The 19,196-nt window shown below is 38.9% G+C and overlaps 1 protein-coding gene and 1 long non-coding RNA gene across 2 annotated transcripts; both read right to left on the bottom strand.

The window, feature by feature from the left end:
• Window positions 1–355: 355 nt before the first annotated feature.
• LOC110873743 (hypersensitive-induced response protein 1) lies at window positions 356–3,413 on the bottom strand. Its single transcript, XM_022122739.2, has 6 exons — window positions 3,282–3,413; window positions 2,805–3,002; window positions 2,178–2,298; window positions 1,433–1,524; window positions 1,230–1,326; window positions 356–920 (listed from the first exon to the last, which is right to left on the bottom strand). The coding sequence occupies exons 2-6, from the start codon at window positions 2,991–2,993 to the stop codon at window positions 559–561; spliced, it is 861 nt and encodes a 286-aa protein (XP_021978431.1). The 5' UTR covers window positions 2,994–3,002; window positions 3,282–3,413; the 3' UTR covers window positions 356–558.
• Window positions 3,414–11,423: 8,010 nt separating this feature from the next.
• Window positions 11,424–13,736, bottom strand: LOC110871485. Its single transcript, XR_002553779.2, has 3 exons — window positions 13,598–13,736; window positions 13,020–13,086; window positions 11,424–11,609 (listed from the first exon to the last, which is right to left on the bottom strand). It is a non-coding gene; the product is annotated as an uncharacterized LOC110871485 (long non-coding RNA).
• Window positions 13,737–19,196: the final 5,460 nt, after the last annotated feature.

The following is a 19,196-nucleotide window of genomic DNA, read 5'->3' as shown; positions in this document are numbered from 1 at the left end:
TAGGTTCCAGGAAATTGAAATATATTGGGTCAGACTACCTAACTAGAGTATATAGCATCTCACAACATCACAATGCCATCTCGACTACATACAGTAAATCGACGTTTATCAAATTCGTCTTGCTTATGGTGAGTGGGTTACTGGGTTTAATAACATTCAAATAGCTTGTGCCTCGGATTTAGCTGAGCCAAGCTGGAGCTCAGATTTTTAGCTCGGTGTAAAACTCTAGCCAAGCCAGCTCACTTTAGAATTTGAGGCGAGCTTGAGCTAAGCCTGCGTCGGACTCGGCTTGGCTCGTGAACAACCCTAGTAATCATGGCCGACCCATAAATATACCCAAAAAGCTAGATCTATAGACTTGTAAAAGACAACAGGGCTTCTATTTAGAAAACCGTATTCAAGCAGGAAATATCCATATAGACATCATTTCATAACCCTATATACACAAACATAGCGTCCGCACATAAGCTTCACACGAAGTTAAAAACATACACCACGATTACTTAAGAAAACATGAAACTGTACTCTTACGATTGCATTGCCATCAAACTCCGAAAATCAACTAGCAGCAGCACTGCCTTGAAGAAGACCATCACGTATCTGAGTAGCCACATCACGAACAGCACCAGGTCCATGAGGAATAAACACAGCAGACGATTTGGATGCAGCCCCAATTTCCTTCATGGTGTCAAAATACTGAGTCACTAGAACCATGTCCATCACGTCTTTAGCTGTGGTCCCGGGCACATTGACCGAGAAACCCAACACGCTGTCTCTTAACCCATCCACAATCGCTTGTCGTTGGCGCGCAATACCCAAACCAGACAGGTATTTCGACTCAGCCTCACCCTCGGCTCTCTTGATTTGTAGAATTTTTTCAGCCTCAGCTTTCTCAGTAGCCGCCACCCTTAGCCTTGCAGCTGCAAAATAATTGAGTCAGACGGGTTCCATCAGATGGGTAACGTTTTGGTTCTGGTCAAATTGGGTTGACCGAAAAAAATTATGTCCAAATATTTTAGTTATTTATAAAAAAAAACTACTGTGTAGACATGCCTACATTAGTAATATTATTTGAATAACAATCTTTTTGATGAATAAAAAAGGACGTTTTTATTTGTTAAAAATACATTTTGAACGACTTTGGATGCGTTTGAACTATTTCCTTTCGAAACAAATGTGTCAATTAAGACAGGATGATAACAGGGAGATGCGTAATAAGAAAACTTTACCTGCGTTGATCTCATTCATTGCTCTCTTCACATGCACATCGGGTTCGATATCAACAATCAATGTTTGAACAATCTCAAAACCGTAAGCCGACATTGCCTATAAGTAAGTTCAAACATAAACATGTCACAATCAATTAAAGATTCTGCTGTTCATGAACATATATGATATAACGAATGGACGACTCCTTGACTTAATAATTTACCTTTTCAAGTTCTTCTTCCACAGTCTTAGCAATATCATTCTTTTGCTCAAACACATCATCAAGATTAAGCTTTGGAACACTAGCTCTTATAACTAGAAGATGTAAATAAATGTTCATGTTAGGATACCGACAACTAGGGGTGTGAATTTCTGACACGACCCGAAAACCCGATACGAACCTAACACGAAATTCGCGGGTCTAGGTTTAGCCTAAACGAGTTCGGGTCGGTTTCAGGTTGAACCCGCGAACCCGTTTAGGTTAACAGGTCGGTTTCGGGTCAACCTGGTCGGGTTGGCAAGTTGACCCATTTAACACATTTATACTATATTATATTTTTTTACAATATATTTTATGTCATAAATTAAATGGGGTGTGTATTTTATGCCATGATTATAACTTAAAAAGAGAAATTAACATAGATTTTGTAATTTAAATATGATATTATTATATACATTTGTGTTTTTAAGTAAATTTTAGTTTTAATATATTAATTTCAGCAAAAAATAAAAAAAATCGGGTTGAACGGGTCGTGTTCGGGTCAACCCACGAAACTTCGGGTCGTGTTCGGGTTCATATGTATGATACGATTTTCGGGTTCGGGTTTGTGTAAAATTTTCGGGTTCGGGTCGTGTTGAACCCGCGAACACGACCCGTTTAGCACCCCTACCGACAACATATAAAGATTTAAAACAGAAAAGGAAAAAAATTTCTTGATATGTAGCCTGTGATTGTTCAAGGTTTATACCATCAAAAACATAGGCCTGGATTTGGGCCCTTGTATTGCTGAGTTTGTAGTAAGCATCGCTCGCCTTATCAGACAAAGCACGATATTGTATCGAAGCTACAACATTGACAAAGACATTGTCCTGAAAAACAATATAACATGTTTTGAATTACAATTACGAGAAACGCTTAAAAGCACCTTAGAAAACACTTTTTTGCGATAAAGTAATATAAAATTTAAGAAACATTTTACATGTATATTTTATCAAAATACGCTATTTTTACATGTATTTTCATCGAAATACGCTTCATTTTTCAATCGTGAAACAAAAAAAAAAAAAAAACACTAACGGGCATCACTATTTATAGTCGTCAAAAAATAAAAAGATAAATAATTACAGAACGGGTTGTTGTATGTCGCTATAAACCCTATAGCGCCATATGGACGCACGCACAACGCTACGTAACGCGATATAGCCGCCATTGACAAGCATGAGATGAGTCTTTATGGTTCAGATTGTCTTTTAATAATTCATAAATACATTTATACATGTACTTTAAACATTGAGAACTCATCATTCAACACATCTTTACTCAAATATAAATTGTCCCCAAATTGAACATATTATACGAAGGGAAAGATTAAGACCTTTGTTTTGGTCTCACACTTGACATCCAACTGCTGAACCCTGAGAGTAAGATGACCAGCAAGCCGACTTCCGAATATCCAAGGCACGCAATGACAACCCGGCTCAAGAACATCATCAAACTTCCCAAAAGTCTCCTTTATAGCAACAGTAGATTGATCTACTTGAACCAAACAGAGCAAGTTCCCCATAATATCACACTAAAACCAACACAAACAAACTCACATAAAACACCTTGCCTACACTAATCTCACCAAAATATTCACACAATTCCAACCAAACCCACCATCCCAAATTGAAATTATAGATCCCCAACATCACATATAACAAAATAATCATGTGAATTGAGTGTGAAATTGATCAAACATTCGTTCTTGAAAACCTAAATATAGCATATAATTCAGAACATAAACAAGTTTGTAGCATGAAAATATCAGATCATGAAAGCCCTTAATTGAATGGTCAAAGAGATGGTTTACCGAATGAGAGGTGGTGCAGCTGAATAGCGTGGTGCCTAAGGTGCTTTGCAGGTGTTATTTATATAGGAAAAAGGTGATCGTTTAAGTCGTCTTTTTTAAAGAGAGTAAACTCCCAAAATGTCAGATAAGTTCGTTCAGTTTTATCAATTTAGTTAAAAACTCAAACCTTTTAAATATGAATTTATGTGATTTTAATTTTGTTGCCATTTTCATTTTAAAACAAAATCTAGTTAAATTTTTTTCAGTTAGCATCCATCTTTTTTAGTTAAAATTTGGTCAAATTTTTTTTATATTGTTATAATAAAACGCTAAAAAATCATTTTACCCTGCATTAAAAGGGAGGAAAAAGACAAAAAGTTTGATGTTAACTGAAAAGATCCGACAAGATTTTGATTTTGGATGAAAATAATAACAAAATTGAAACCACAAGGACCCCGATTCAAAAGGTTTGAGTTTTGGATTAAAGTCACCAAAGTGACCAAACCTCAGGGACCATTTTAACAGTCTACTCTTTTAAAGAAATAAGTTGTCTTCAGTAATTGTTGTTGAGAGATTGGTTATTCTACAAGACATTAAACACATTAATCTTGTACGAAGTGAAGAAGAGTACTTTGATAATGTCTAATATTGTTCGACTTATAAAGTTACTTTTCTCATAATTTTTAAACGATTATAACTTTTTTTATATAGTAATGCTTTATAAAAAAATTACATCAAATTAACGAGAATTTCATTATCTTTAATTTAAGTAGATTCTTGCTATAGTTTTTCTTAATTTTTTATTTTTTTAAAGATTACGTGATTAAACATTCAATATAAATTATTACGTAATTGGACATTCAATATGATTTGTTATACTTGATGTTATAACTGTAACGCCCTGCGTCCCTAAACTTTTATCTTTTGACAATTTTAGTCCTTATACGATGTGAAACTTGACACTTATGATACTTTGTGAATCTTGACACTTGAAACTTGAATCTTGGTGATACTTGATACTAGACTCTTGATACTTGATTCTTGATACTTGACTCTTGATACTTGATTATTGATACTTGATTCTTGATGTTTGATTCTTGATACTTGATGCTTAATACTAGATATTTGACTCTTGAAACTAGAGACTTGGTGCTTGACTCTTGATACTGGACTATTGACTCTTGAGACTCGTGAGACTTGAGACTTGGTTGAACGAGAAACTAGAGGCTTGACACTTACGTAAACTTGGAAACTTTTGTGTTAATTAAATAATCTTGTCATAAAACTACACAATAATACGCAACGCAACGCTTGATCTAGCTCGCAAAACGATCCAAAGACGGAAAAGTTGCTGAACGGATTGGATTGACCGAATGGACATCCAATCGATGACCATCCGACCGGATGACCATCCGATCGGAGGGCCATTCGACCGAACAGCCATCCGATCTAGCTTCTTGCACCGCCTTTCTCACCTCTGACACTATAAATAGGACCTGTCACATCATTCTTCACTGATGTGACAGTCCCCTCCGATCCAAGCGCACGCACTACACTTTTCCTCCATTTTCCGGCGATTTCTGTAATTTTTAACTCGATTCTTGTACAACTTTACTCATTACACAATTCCTCATCTTAATCTCGGTCGAATCACTGATTTCCACCATGAAATCCCCAAGATCTAGACTCTTTGGAGGTGATGTCATCTCGGTTTAGTGAGTATGATGTCATTCCATCAAAGTCAGTACAAATCCGAAAGATTTCACTAGATTTTTACATGTTTTCTGCAATCTAATCATAAAATAAACACCTTTGGTTGATTTCACACGATTCCTTCAAGTTTTCTTAAACTTTTACTAAAATCGGTGGAATCTAGATCCAAAACAGACTTAGGACTTGTTTCTTAGTCTGGAGATTGGCTCGATGATGGATTCCACCGAAGAAGATGACCGGATTACGGGTCAGACATGAAACCTAGCCAAGAACTGCCGTCCGATCGAACGGGGTGATTCCCATCCGATCAGGCGAGCCGAACCTTAGTGGGTTTTCTGTTGTATCGATGCGTTACCATGTCACCTTCATTAAACTCAAACTTAGAAATTTTACGATGTTTCAAAGAGACAAGAACACCAAGGAAGAACGAACGACCATCCGATCGGACGGCCGTCCGATCGAATGACCGTCCGACCAGGTGGATTATCTCAGTGAACTCCAACTAGGGGTGCAAACGAGCCGAGCGGCTCGCGAGCTACTCGAGATTGGCTTAGAAAAAAGCTCGAAACGAGCCGAGCCTTATCGAGCCCGAGCCGAGCTTGAGCCTCAAAACAAAGCTCGTTTGTTTATCGAGCCCGAGCTCGAGCCTCGCATGTGAAGCTCGTTAGGCTCGTCGAGCCTTATCGAGCCTTAGTGTAAACGAGCCGAGTCGAGCCAAGCTTATTTAAACTTGTTCACAAGCCGACCTCGAACCTAAAAATAAGCTTATTTAGTAAACGAGCCCGAGCCCGAGCTTCACTTATCGAGCTCGCGAGCCTAAAAAGTCTATTATTTATATTATTTTATTTAATATACTAATAAATAGATAATAAACGAACCGAGCCCGAGCCGAGCTCGAGCTTGAGAAAATACAAAGGAGTCGAGCTCGAGCTTTGAAAACAAAGCTCGACTCGAGCCGAGCTCGAGCCCGAGCTCTCATAAGTTAATCGAGCTCGAGCTCGAGCCTGGTTGAGCTCGGGCTCGGCTCGTTTGCACCCCTAACTCCAACACTTAAACTATTTCTGAATCAGAACTTTAAACCTTGAAACTTACACTCAAACAGTCATTCGACCGAACGGTCATCCGTTCGGATGACCATCCGATCGAACGACTTGGATTTATACTACAACAAAAACTTCAAAAGTTGAAACATTTTGGAAAACACACTTTTGGATCGAATGACCATTCGATCGAATGGCCATCCGTCCGGATGACCATCCGATCGGATGGTGGTCATCCTGAATCTAATAAGTCATCCGACCGGATGACCATCTGTCTGGATGGCCATCCGATCAGAAGACTGGTCTGACACTTTTCACGATTCTGCCTTTCTATCCGATGCTTATCTGTTAAGCTATAATCAGGCTAATCTCAAAGCTCCCTTTGATCCAATCAGTAGGTGTCGATACTTAGCACCCGCTGTGACTATACTCGATCCCTTTTCGTTTTAAACTTTTGGGATGCAGCATGTATTCTATGAAACTTGAAACTATTTGAATCATACTCTATCCTCGGTAAATGTGAAACTTGATACTTTTTGGATTCTTGATTCTTTATGCTATGTGAACGTTTAATCCTTGTGTGTAGTTCTGCCTTAACAATAGTAGCGTTATAGGAGTAATGCACCTCCCCATTATCCTCGGGGGTATTGTTAGGATGATTCTATTTTGCTTTCCTTGAGACTTGGGAAAGTGGTAAACGCATTGGGATACTTGGGCTATCACTCGGACTGCGAAAACTAGCATGGCTGAAACTATTTTATATGTTTACATGACGGATATGAGTCTTTTAAAGTATTATTCTATATACTCAAACTTGTATACTCGCCAGTACATTATTGTATTGACATTATTTTAATACATGTTGCAGGCTGATAGGATGCTGGATTCAGGAATCAAGCTAGGATGATGCATAGAAACTCACCTAGTTAATTTAATAAGTTATGAACAAAATTTGAGAAGTTGTGTAATTTGATACTTTTGTGGTGATCGTTGTGTGTGACTTTAGACTACGTTTGAAACTTGATTAATCTATATTGAAATCTTTAGTGTTATGGAAACTTTTGACCAATCTGAACGCTTACTGCCGCACCCCGATGTTTCCGCCATCGGTTGGGGTGTGACAGATAGGTATCAGAGCCATAACTATAGGGAATTAGGAAAAGTAGGAATGCTTTGCCTAGTCTATAGTTATAGGAATCTTGACTCTTATCTTTTTTTTAAGACTTATGCATTCTACCGTACTTGCTTCCTAGCAACACATATTCTTGTTAACTTACATGCCTTTCCTAAGGCTGACACAATATACAGGTGGATACTTTGAAAAACGTTGCTATGCGGTGTTTGTGTTTTACACGAGATTACCTTCAATCCAGGAGTGACATCAAAACCTTGAAGGAAATTTCCATACTATATTCTAGTAGGTCTTGTCCTTTGATAAGTACCGATACTATTAGGGTACGATGTTGTCAAGTTAGAGGTGAAACTCGCACCTTGATAACTAGTCCCACTCTTTGATTTTTCTGTCTCACTGAAGTCTCAAAATTCCCAATCAATTAGGAACGTGAAATGACCAAAAGGACAAATATCGTAGGCCTAACATCGATGACGTATTTGTCTAAGTAAGTCAAAACACGTTGCCTTAATTCGAAAGGGGTTCGAATCACTTTGGTTAGTCAACGTTCCTCTACCCGGAACAATCATATGTTTTATAAGCCTATCTTTTATGTTATCTCGATTTTTATATGTGGTTTTAAACTTGATTCTTAGTTCATTTCGAGACTTTTACACAAATCGCATGTATGTCCGCAATCTAAAACAATAATTCATAATCTTTCAGGATCGAACTAAATTTATGATGCTTTATTCATCATGATAATCTATGTGGTAATCTTGATTGAACTATGAGAAACATGATTAAACGTGAAAATATGTAACACTACTGGTTAAATCTATGTGTTGTTGTGGTAGCAAAACACTATACGTAACATGGCATCGAAATACGAGACAGAAGTAACATGGACGAAACATAGTGGATACGCCGCTGGTACTTCCTATATATAAGTGTTACCGACATGTTACCAACTTTCGTACCACGTGCCATGTGAAATCTAGTGTTTTGCAGGCCGGTGATGAGAATGAACTCTGAAGCTATGTGAAACTACTTGATTAATCTATGTGTACTCTAATGTGTATGTGTTGTTGTGAGTGGCAAATACGAAACGTAGCCTAGCACCGAATACGAGACAGACGTGACATGTCCGCAACATGGTGGATACGCCGCTGGTACTTCCTACATATAAGTGTTTCTGGCATGTTACCGAACTTTCGTACCACGTTCTATGTGAAATTCGTAGTTTGCAGACTCGTGGTGGAATTGTTGAAACTACTTGATTGATCTATGTGAAAGTTATGTGAAAATGATGGAGTCTGATGTTATGGTTGGCGAAACATGACACTGACGACGAGACGGACGTGGCATGATCGAATCATGGTGGATACGCCACTAGTACTTCCTATATATAAGTGCTTCTATCCTGTTGCCGAACTTTCGTAACACATGCCATGTGGGAATTCGTTGTTTTATGGACTGTAGTGAGAATGTTGAACGCTAAGCTATATGAAACTATTTGATTAATCTACGCGTGTGTGACAATGAGTGTATGGTTATGGTTGGCAAAAAGCGACTCGTAACATGACCCCGAATACGAGGCGGGCGTAATGTGCCCGAAACATGGTGGATACGCCGCAACTTCCTATATATAAGTGTTTCTGACATGTCGCCGACCTTCGCACAACGTGCCATTCGAAAGTCGTGAGTTTGCGGATGTTGAATCTTTTAAACTATGTGAAACTTGAGTCTTTATGCAACCGTGTATGAATCTATATAATGTGAGACTTTGTGACCTAGACTCATACGATCCTTTTCTTGGATCTTTAGATGTCTTCCCGCAAACTATCCGACTCTCTCAAGAAGTCCAGGGGAAAATCTCAGAAAAAGATGATGTCATTCATGGCCGATCAGATCGCTCGCATCGTGCCAAAGATCGTCTCTGACATCCAAGGATCGAACACTCCTCATTCCTCTGTGGAATCTAAAGGCAAGAAGCTAAAGCCTACAAAGTTCAGCTACAAACACTTTGTCTCTTGCAACCCTAGGCCTTTCACGGGCAGTGATGGGGTGACCGCTATGCTGGAGTGGTTCGACAGCATCGAGGTTACCTTCATTAACAGCGAATGCCCAGAACATCTAAAGACTAGGAGTGCAACGTGAATGTTTCAAGTCAGAGCTTTGGAATGGTGGTCGAATGAGAGAAACATCCACTCTAACGAAGAAGCTTATGCTATTCCATGGCCTGAGGTGCGAGAAATGATGATGCTCGAATTCTGTCCTCCCCATGAACAGCTAAAGCTTGAGGAAGAGTTCTGGCATCTCAGGCAGATTGGTGATGACAATCTGGCTTATACTACCCGTTTCAAGCAACTCAGCGTTATCGTGCCCCATTTAGTTTCTACTCCTAAATGCATGATAACCAAGTACATCAATGGGTTACCTCCTGCAATGCGTGATTCGATTGAAGCAGCTCAACTGGAGACTATTGAAGAAGTTTACCGTCTTGCCGCAAGCTTAAACAATAACCATGTCCGTCACAAACAGTTTGCTACCTCTGCTCCCTCCAAATCAGCGAACCAAGTTACCCAGCAGCCAAGTGGCAGCAAGAACAAGAAGAGAAAGTCTCAGGGTTCAGGGTGCAATGCGATCGTCCCTGCTGCAAACCTTGCTGCTAAGACTGTTCTTGCTGCTGCTGTTCCAAACCCTCCTGCTCCTGAAATCAAAAAGCAGTACACTAGGCCTCATCCTAAGTGTACAACTTGCAACTTTCATCATCCTGTTACTTCTGTCGGTCGCCTGTGTACCAATTGCAATTGTTATGGTCACACGACTCTCTGCTGCCGTCAAGCCAACCAAGCTCAGCAAGCCCCAGTTCAGGAAACTATACCAGCTCCTCAGCAGAATCCTAGGCCAGTCAACGCTGTTCGTGCATGCTTCAAGTGTGGAGACACTACTCACCTTCGTAATCAGTGCCCTCGGCTAAACAAGGAGCAACAGCTAGCCGCTCGTGGACGAGCGTTCAACATTAATGCTATTCAGGCTCGTAACGACAATGATGTCGTTAATGGTACGTTTCACGTCAATAATCTTTACGCTTTGATACTATTTGATACTGGTGCCGACAGAAGCTTTATGTCCATAGAATTTGAATCTTTGTTAAACTGTGCACGCTCTAAGCTACCTAAGTCGTTTTCGGTTGAGATTGCCGATGGTTAATCGATTCTAGTTGATTCTATGCTCAGTGGTTGTTCCTTGACTCTTAACGACCACGTATTTACTATTGATCTAATACCCATGCAACTTGGTAGTTTTGATGTCATAATCGGCATGGATTGGTTGCGTAAGAATCATGCCGAGATTGCTTGTCACGAGAAGTTTGTTCGCCTACCTCTTCTGTCTGGTGATATTTTACCACGTTTATGGAGACCGACCTTCTAGAGGACTGAAGTTGATGTCATGCACTCAAGCGAACAAGTGCTTACGTAAACAGAACTTTGCCTTCTTGGCCCACGTGGTGGAACAAAAGGGCAAGGGAAAGAACATAAGCGATGTTCCAGTAGTGTGTGATTTCCCTGATATCTTTCCTGAAGATCTTCCTGGTCTTCCTCCTCCTAGATCTGTTGATTTTCGTATTGATCTTATACCTGGCACGACTCCTGTTGCCAAGGCTCCTAATCAACTTGCACCTTCCTAAATGCAAGAATTATCCCGTCAACTTTAGGAACTACTCGACAAAGGGTTCATTCGTCCAAGTACCTCTCCATGGGGTGCTCCCGTACTAATCGTCAAGAAGAAAGATGGTTCGTTTCGTATGTGTATTGACTACCGAGGACTTAATAAGCTTACCGTTAAGAATCGTTATCCTTTCCCTCGTATTGATGACCTATTTGACAAACTACAAGGCGCGTCCTGTTTCTCGAAAATCGACCTTAGATGTGGTTATCATCAGCTCCGTGTTCTCGAAGATGATATCCCTAAAACTGCGTTTCGCACTCGTTATGGGCACTACGAGTTCGTGGTTATGCCTTTTGGCCTGACCAACGCACCCGCCGTGTTCATGGATCTTATAAATCATGTCTGCAAACCTTATTTGGATCGTTTTGTGATAGTCTTCATTGATGATATTCTTATTTATTCGAAAACTAGAGTTGATCATGAACGCCATCTACGTCTTATGCTCAAACTTTAACGTGGTGTACGCTTATAGGTGTAACACCTGTCTCAATTTTAGATGAATCTACTACTAAATACGCATTTAGTTTGCGTAAAATACGGGTTATCAAAAATTGTTAAGTCTAATATCCAATACATGGTTAGAGTATTTAGGATTAACATCCCTACTAGTTTAAAACGTTCGAAAAGTGACATCAAAGTTACATGTTCATATTTAGTCAAAACAAACTATAATAACGCGGAAGCTTCAAATTGTTCTGTTCGGTTCATAAGATCTTGCTTGATCGCCATCCGGAGTATTTCCGGTTTCACCTAACATCAAAACCAACTTAAATGTTAGTCTTGACAATATTAAAACGTGTATAATCAAGTTCTATTGCCAAACAATGAAAACAAAGCAAAAATTCTGCAATTTGGGTCTGTCGCGCCCCGCGACAGATCCCACTTCGGCTTACGCGGGCCGCAACCAATTGTCACGTGACGCGACTCTGTTCCTGGTTGGTGCCGCGCGACGCGGGCACCCCATTTCGGCAGAAGGGTTGGGTCCTTGATGCTGCATATTCCCAGCTATAATTTTTTTTTTAACCAAAATCAACTTTAAATCAACATAACTTTCGTTCCACAAGTCCGTTTTTCATGATTCTTTTTCCTACGCATCCGTAATTAAATTACCAACGCGTCTATTATGATCATTGTGTCAAAAATAAAGTGTACAAGCTGGAAGTCTATAAATGCCTAACGTATTTATTTGACCCGTATAGTTTTGCAATAATTCAACCACTAACAAATTTTATGACCGCAAGGCGTATTTACCCAACATCCGGGGCTTATGATCACCGACGTTTCATTACCAAGTCTATGGTTTCACGCTCTTGTGATCCGTCATCGCCGAATGCTATTCAAAACACACTTTTACTACTTACTAAACAATTATTCGACCCGTTTGGCTCATTTATGGAATCCTCCATTTCTAATGACTACCAAATGCTTTCTAATCTAAATTTAACTTATTCAATCAAGTAGTGAACACTGTCACTTCAACTAATACAAATCTTTATTCTAAAACACAATTATGAATGATTTAAATATCAAATTTACATAATCTAACAGAACAAGTTACATACCTTCATAATTTGTCGACATTGCTTTCTAACCATAATTACCCATTCCCGGGCTTGTCGACCTTAGCGTATCCCTTCTAATCCATGGTTTTTGCTTTTTATGACTCAATTTAACGAGTGACGTTCGAGTCACTCCAAACACTACCATTTCGACCATTGTTTTAACCCGTTCTTTATCTAGTGAATTACGTCACTTTACTTACATCCCATTATGACTAATTAAGCAATATTATCAATAAGCATATCTAACCAACTATTTAATTTGATCCGCTTGGTTTGTCGAGTGAATTCCATCACTTCTTAGACTTACCAAAGGAATACAATTTCACTATTTCGACAACATACCTATTTCAACTATTTCTTTTGACGCGTTTTGTTTGTCGAGTGAATTCCATCACTTCTTAGACTTACCAAAGGAATACAATTTCACTATTTCGACAACATACCTATTTCAACTATTTCTTTTGACGCGTTTTGTTTGTCGAGTGAATTCCATCACTTCCTAGACTCACCAAACACAACTATTTTCTCTATAACAACATTAAACATATTTACGACTAGGCTTATCTACATAAATGTAACGAGACGATAAGTCGCGTACCTTCAAAGCGTTCCTTTCAAGCACGTGTCCGCTCCGGCTTGTCCGCTTGAAGACTCGGCTTCTTTGCCTATAGAGTTCAAACAACACTTCGTTTAGAACTCCATTCATGTATTATAACGCATAATTCATCTTATCATTTAAATATGCGTTTCGTTCGAAATCACCATATCTAGCTTTCTTTTAGGCATTTCAACAAACACCTAAAGGGCATAATTTCACTAAATCAACATTCAAGTTCATGACTACTTATTTAGCCAAGATTTTAACACCTTTTTCTAGTCAATCATCTAATTTATTGTTCAATATCAAGATTAACTTCATAGAGTTCAAATAACACTAGTTTACTAATCATGATTTTAGTGTTCATCATTTTTCTACAAAACCCACTACACACACATGGTGGATGATCATGAATTTCGTAGTTTAATCATTAATTCAACAAGATAAAGACTAGGGTTTACCCATAGACATGATTTTATTCTTATTTCATCCAGATAATGATCATGCAAGCTCTAATTTCGATTCTCATGTGTTCATCTAGAATTCAAGATGAAATCAAACAACGAAATTTTACATACCTTATGATCCCATTACTGCGGTGATCATTAATCTATGATTGAATTTCGATTTGGGCTCGATTTGCCCTTCTAATTTGTTGATTTTGTGCTTGTTAGGGTTTGGTGGAGAACTTCTTGGTCGCCCCCTGTTTTTAGTTGAACCAGAGCACACACGTAGTGTGTGTTTTGGTTTTTGTTGTTTTAATTTAATAAAAAGCATTTTCGGTTTTGTCACTTTTGGCCCCTCAATTTTCCTCAAATTTTATATATTGTGATTTAACCAAGTTCCCTTATTATTACTTGCCTTGTGATTAACTAGGTTATTTATTTCTAGTCACTTTATCTTGGTCTGACATTTAATTTATAATATAAATATTTATAGTTTCGGGGTGTTACAAGTCTACCCCCCTTAAAGAGATTTCGTCCCCGAAACCTTCTTTACGTAGTTTATTGGTTAGACCAACGAACCTAGTTTCATTTTCATGACATTCCTTCTTTTCGGTAAGAGTTGTCATTCGTATTGACATGGGTGTCTTTTATATATAAGTCCTCATGGGCCTTAACTTTCGCCTTATATTTCTTATTTTTGTCGTCTATTTGTCCCAATTGACAATCAACCACTCAATAGTATGAGTTCGTCAACATGTTTACTCCATACTAACCCCATATTGACCAGTGTTTTGTATAAATCACAACAATATTTTGACTTCAGATGGTCTTATCGGCTAGACTGATTAGTCAACGTTTTACCTCATACCTCGTTATTTTGATATACTATATTGCCGTCATCAGCCCTTTGCGCGCTTGTAATTTCATATCCAATAACTCATATTACAACGTGGTTGTATTCTACACCACCTTTTATGACCATGATCGCATCGCATCACGTCATGTTTAAGTTTTCATAAACCTTTCATCAACAAAATCTTTTTTCTAATGTATCGTCTTACACCTATCGGTGTAAAGACCTATATCCTTTATTATTAACTATTTTCTAATTTGTCTCATAATATTCATAATCATTAAACGTTGTTTCTTACTAGAACTAAATTTTAGTTTAACGTTTTCCTCTTTAACTTATGGCAAATTCTCATACCCAGGAATTGACGACAAGAATTTATTCTTTTCCGCTCTTATATTACGCGAGGAATCGTAACTAATCCTCATGCTTTACCCCAAGTGACTCATATGTTCTTTTGCTTAGCCTCGTAGGTTATTCCGTTAGGCTTTCACCCCTTTTTGGTTTATTTCCTTTTATTGCTAATGCGTAGTTCACTTAGTCCTTATAAACCCTTACTTTGTTTATTATCTCAAGGGTTATGATGATCCCGTAGATCATCTTTTGCTTGTGTTATTTCGTATTCTTAGAATTACACTTCTGGTGTCAGGGCACCCTTTTCCATCCTAAAACTTATTCGTTTTCATTTTCGAATTTTATCGATTTGACCGTAGTCTATGGCTACACCCGTTTTTTGAACTATTCTTCCGACTCTATGACTTCTTCCGTCATTTATACGTCGGTTTGTTCTTCGCTTATCGTTATCTGATTCATATTTGTATTTCTTTACAGCCCGTTACCCGGGTTTACGTATTTCTTTAATATCAAACAGTCTACTTATTTAGTTTGAACACCCAGCTTTCTTTTTATTAGCGACCCTTAGGTCCATCTCTTTTATTAATGCCACGAAGGCCCATTTCTTAACCCTTATTCGGTAAAATCACTACTATTGTTATATGATTTTTGGGGTTTACCCGTTTTCGTTCCATCACTTTTTAAAATGTTAATTAATTAATTTTTTTACTACTCTTTTATACAATCACACCCATCGATGTGATCATTGTTTTTTTTTTTCTCATAAGGATTTAATTAAGAACATATTACTTGGATGGTTACCCATACCCAAGTTTCTAAATCCGCATTTAATGATACTTTCTTATTCGCAGTGGCGAATAATACGTATAATTCATTTAGTCTTTCCTTGAGGATATTTTCCGCCCAAGTCTTAATTTCTCATTTTTAGCCTTAATTCATTATCTAATTGTTGCCCAACGTTAACTTAATGAAGTTTTAATACGTGTACCTACAATACTTACCCCAATGGGCTTTCTGATGTGCACAAAATGCAACATATAAATTACATCAATTGTGGCATAAAACCAACCCTTTTTTAGTAATAATGTTGGAAAAAGTGTGCTTTTGTCTTCCTTTTGTATTTTCAGGATTAAATGAGCTCAAATAGACAAAAGAAGCAAAAAGACAGCTAAATCTAACATAAATACAAGAAAAGGAACAAACGTGGCATGCCCGACCTCCCGACAGCATCTTCCCAAGCATAACAAGAAGACAGAAGACTGAACACGCTGAGCACGGGGGCGTGCCCAAGTGTCAGCAGAAAAGACAAAGTGGTAGAAGCTTCCATCGCTCACCACGGGGCCGTGCTCAGCGGACACGGGGCCATGGTCAACTATAAGATTCCCGGAATCCAGGCAAATCTTGATAGTACAGATATGCTTCTGCACACGGGGTCGTGCTCAGCAGACACGGGGGCGTGGTCAACTAATGCAGACAAACTGCATTTAATGAAGAAATAGAGGAGGATGGACACGGGGCCGTGCCCGAGCTTCTGTTCAGCCTATAAATAGGAGTGCTTGGAGCTCTTGCAACTCATCCCTTGGCACACCACCTCTCTCACACTTCACCCACCACCCACCACCATCACAACACCATCATCCACCACCATCATCCATTGTCCATCATAGAGTGTGTGAGTCGTCTCGGGATCCAAGATTGATCGTAAGAGCTCTTGACAATCAAAGGCCATGTTTTCCTAAGTCTCTTACATCACTTGGTGAAGACAAGTGTTTAGTGTAATACTTTTTATTTTTAATCTTTTGTTCTTCTTAAATTGGTTTTGTATTAATGACTTTAATTACTAGTTTCTTATGTTGAAGGTGATTCTTCTTTATCGTTTGTCCGTGGTGTCTTGGCATTATTTTACTGTCTATATAAAATAAAAGATTTTCACCATTCATATCTCCACGGTCTATATCGAGGTATGTTGGCTACCTGGTCGGGGGTTAAGGGAACGGTTTGGTAAGAGTCTTGCCATTGTTCAGTGTATAGATCCTGCAAAGGACCTAGGTCAAATTTAGTAGGACCTCCTTCAATACCCAACGGTATTGGATGGCGGGGGTCCAAACTCTTTGATCCCCTTATAAGTTAAACTACTATTAAAACTTTAACCCGGCTACTTAGGATTGTATCCCTGCTGACTTAGACTACTTAGCCGAGGGTAACGTCGCTTTCAAAAGAGGGGCCTACCACGTTATGCATTAATAACTTAATTAATTATCTTTCAATAATCCGACCCTTTAGGATTGTATCCTTGCTGACTCAAACTACTGGGTTGAGGGTAACGTCGCCTTCAAAAGAGGGGCCTACTACAATAACTATGATAATCTCTTAAACAAGTGCAAAAGTGCGAAAATAATCAAAGGTTACACTACACACGAGTCGGATCCAAGTGATTCATCTTGTCTATCTGTTTTTACTTTTCAGCATTTTAGTTAGTTTTATTTTCCTAGTTTAAAAAACCTTTTTCTAACATTTTGATTTGATTAGACGTTGAGGATAAACCGGTACTAAAAGCTCTTGTGTCCTTGGACGACCTCGGTATCTTACCAACACTATACTACGTCCACGATGGGTGCACTTGCCCATATGTGTGTTTAGTGTTAGTAAATATCGTGTTTATAAATTTAAAACTTGGCTAAAAAGTGTAAAAAAGGCTTAAAATATACACCTAATATATATAACACTTCACACGCATCAAGTTTTTGGCGCCGTTGCCAGGGACACAAGGATTTTAAGAAAGTTAGGAATTAGCGGCCTAATCATTTTTTCTATTTTATTTTTATTTTTTTATGATTTTCTTAATTTTTCAGCTTCTGCAGAACTCAGCACAGGCCGTGCCCGCTGAACACGCCCCGTGCCCAATCATTGGAACTGGCAATCCTGTTTTAAGTCAGACAGTAAGCTGAACACGGGGCCGTGCCCACTCAACACGCCCCCGTGCCCAAGATTCAGTTACTGAAAAAAAAACGTAAGATCCCGACGGTTGGTAATTTCTGACACAAACATGAGTGATAATGATATTTTTTACTTTCGGCACTCTTATGGTACATGGTGTCAATTATGTGGTGGCGGTCATAAAGAATTAGAATGTTATTTTCTAAACTATAAGCCCCACTATAAGACCCATCGTTTTCCTGTAGCCTTAAGAGGGGCAAAAGTAAAAATAATCCTTATCTCTCCCTCGAATGCGCTCAACCAGATATTCTAGGAGAAATGCTCCTCGACGAACTATTTCAACTAGAAGATCTAGTTCTTAATTGGTTAAAAGAACTTAAGATGGATTTCCTTAATTCATCTCAAGACGATGACCAAGAAGAATTGTTGGGGTCGCATTCAAATAAAAACAACCTCGTTGCTCCCGATAATACCTTCCACTCTAGCGAGGACTTAGACGATAGTCGTCCCTGTGCCGATTGTGCCGTGAAGGACTCCCCATCGACTTCGTTCGATGCATACATAGACCTGAGAAATTCGGCATACACCTTTTTTAACGAGAGCCCGGGAAAGGGTTGGACTTGTCCACCTACATTTAGCATAGGAATCACCCTCACCGATAACCTCTTGTGTTCTCGTCTTAATCTAGAGCAATTAAGGTACCTTAGGCACTTTGGGGTTCTTCCGTCCAGTAAGGAACTGCCTGATCCGGATAAGTTCCTTGAAAATAGACAATCTTCATAATCAGCCTTCCGACACGGGGCCGTGCCCAGCCAACACGCCCCCGTGTCCACCAAAAGATTCCCTTCTGACTTTACGTCAGAATACGGAAAAAATGTGTCAGGATCTTGCCTGCACACGGGGTCGTGTCCACCCGACACGGGGCCGTGTCCAGCATGCTATCGTTTTCTATAAATGCAGCCAAGAATCCTGCACATTTGGACCATCCAGGGACAGAGATTTGAAGGGATCTTCTCTCCTACCATCCTAGGTATGTTCTAAAAGAAGGTTCCAACAACCATCTTGTCCTTTCCTCTTTTATCCATTTCCTTCTTCTTCTTCATCTTTCTCCAAAACCTCCATTAAAGCTTGAGATATCAAGCTTTATTGTAAGGATTGTTGAGTTTTGTTCAAGGAATCTTGTTAAAAAATAAGTTGTGTAACGTTGTTTTAAGTTATTATTACTCAAAATGGCTTCACAAATTGGAAAAATAACTTAAAACTTTGAGATTCCTTGTTCCAAAATTCTGCAGAAAGGTGAACACGGGGCCGTGCTCATTGAGCACGGGGCCGTGTCCAAAGTACTGTTTCATCAAAATGAGCTGTTTTCGGTTTGTTTTCATAGAATGTCAAGTCAAAACAGTGGAACATCGTCTGCACATTCCAGAAACAGTAGAAGAGAGAGAACGTCTTCAATTGAGGCTACCCTTGTACGCTACGTCATGGCACTACGGGAAGCTCTTGATGAAATGACTTCGGTAGAGGAGGTCCTAATAGACCGTATAAATTATCTTACGGTAGGGCTGGAAAACAGTTTTCAAGAAATTAACC

The sequence above is a fragment of the Helianthus annuus genome, chromosome 8 (assembly GCF_002127325.2).
Source record: "Helianthus annuus cultivar XRQ/B chromosome 8, HanXRQr2.0-SUNRISE, whole genome shotgun sequence".
NCBI classification, from domain to species: Eukaryota; Viridiplantae; Streptophyta; class Magnoliopsida; order Asterales; family Asteraceae; genus Helianthus; species Helianthus annuus.
Note: the sequence above shows the minus strand (reverse complement) of the source record. Positions and strands in the feature narration are given on the sequence as shown.

Bases quoted from the DNA above. Each gene is read 5' to 3' on its own strand.
- LOC110873743 (XM_022122739.2), bottom strand. From the start codon at position 2,993: ATGGGGAACTTGCTCTGTTTGGTTCAAGTAGATCAATCTACTGTTGCT. The intron at 1,327-1,432 runs GTAAATTATTAA...ACTTACTTATAG, and splicing joins TGGAAGAAGAACTTGAAAAG to GCAATGTCGGCTTACGGTTT. The intron at 921-1,229 runs GTAAAGTTTTCT...ATTATTTTGCAG, and splicing joins AATGAATGAGATCAACGCAG to CTGCAAGGCTAAGGGTGGCG.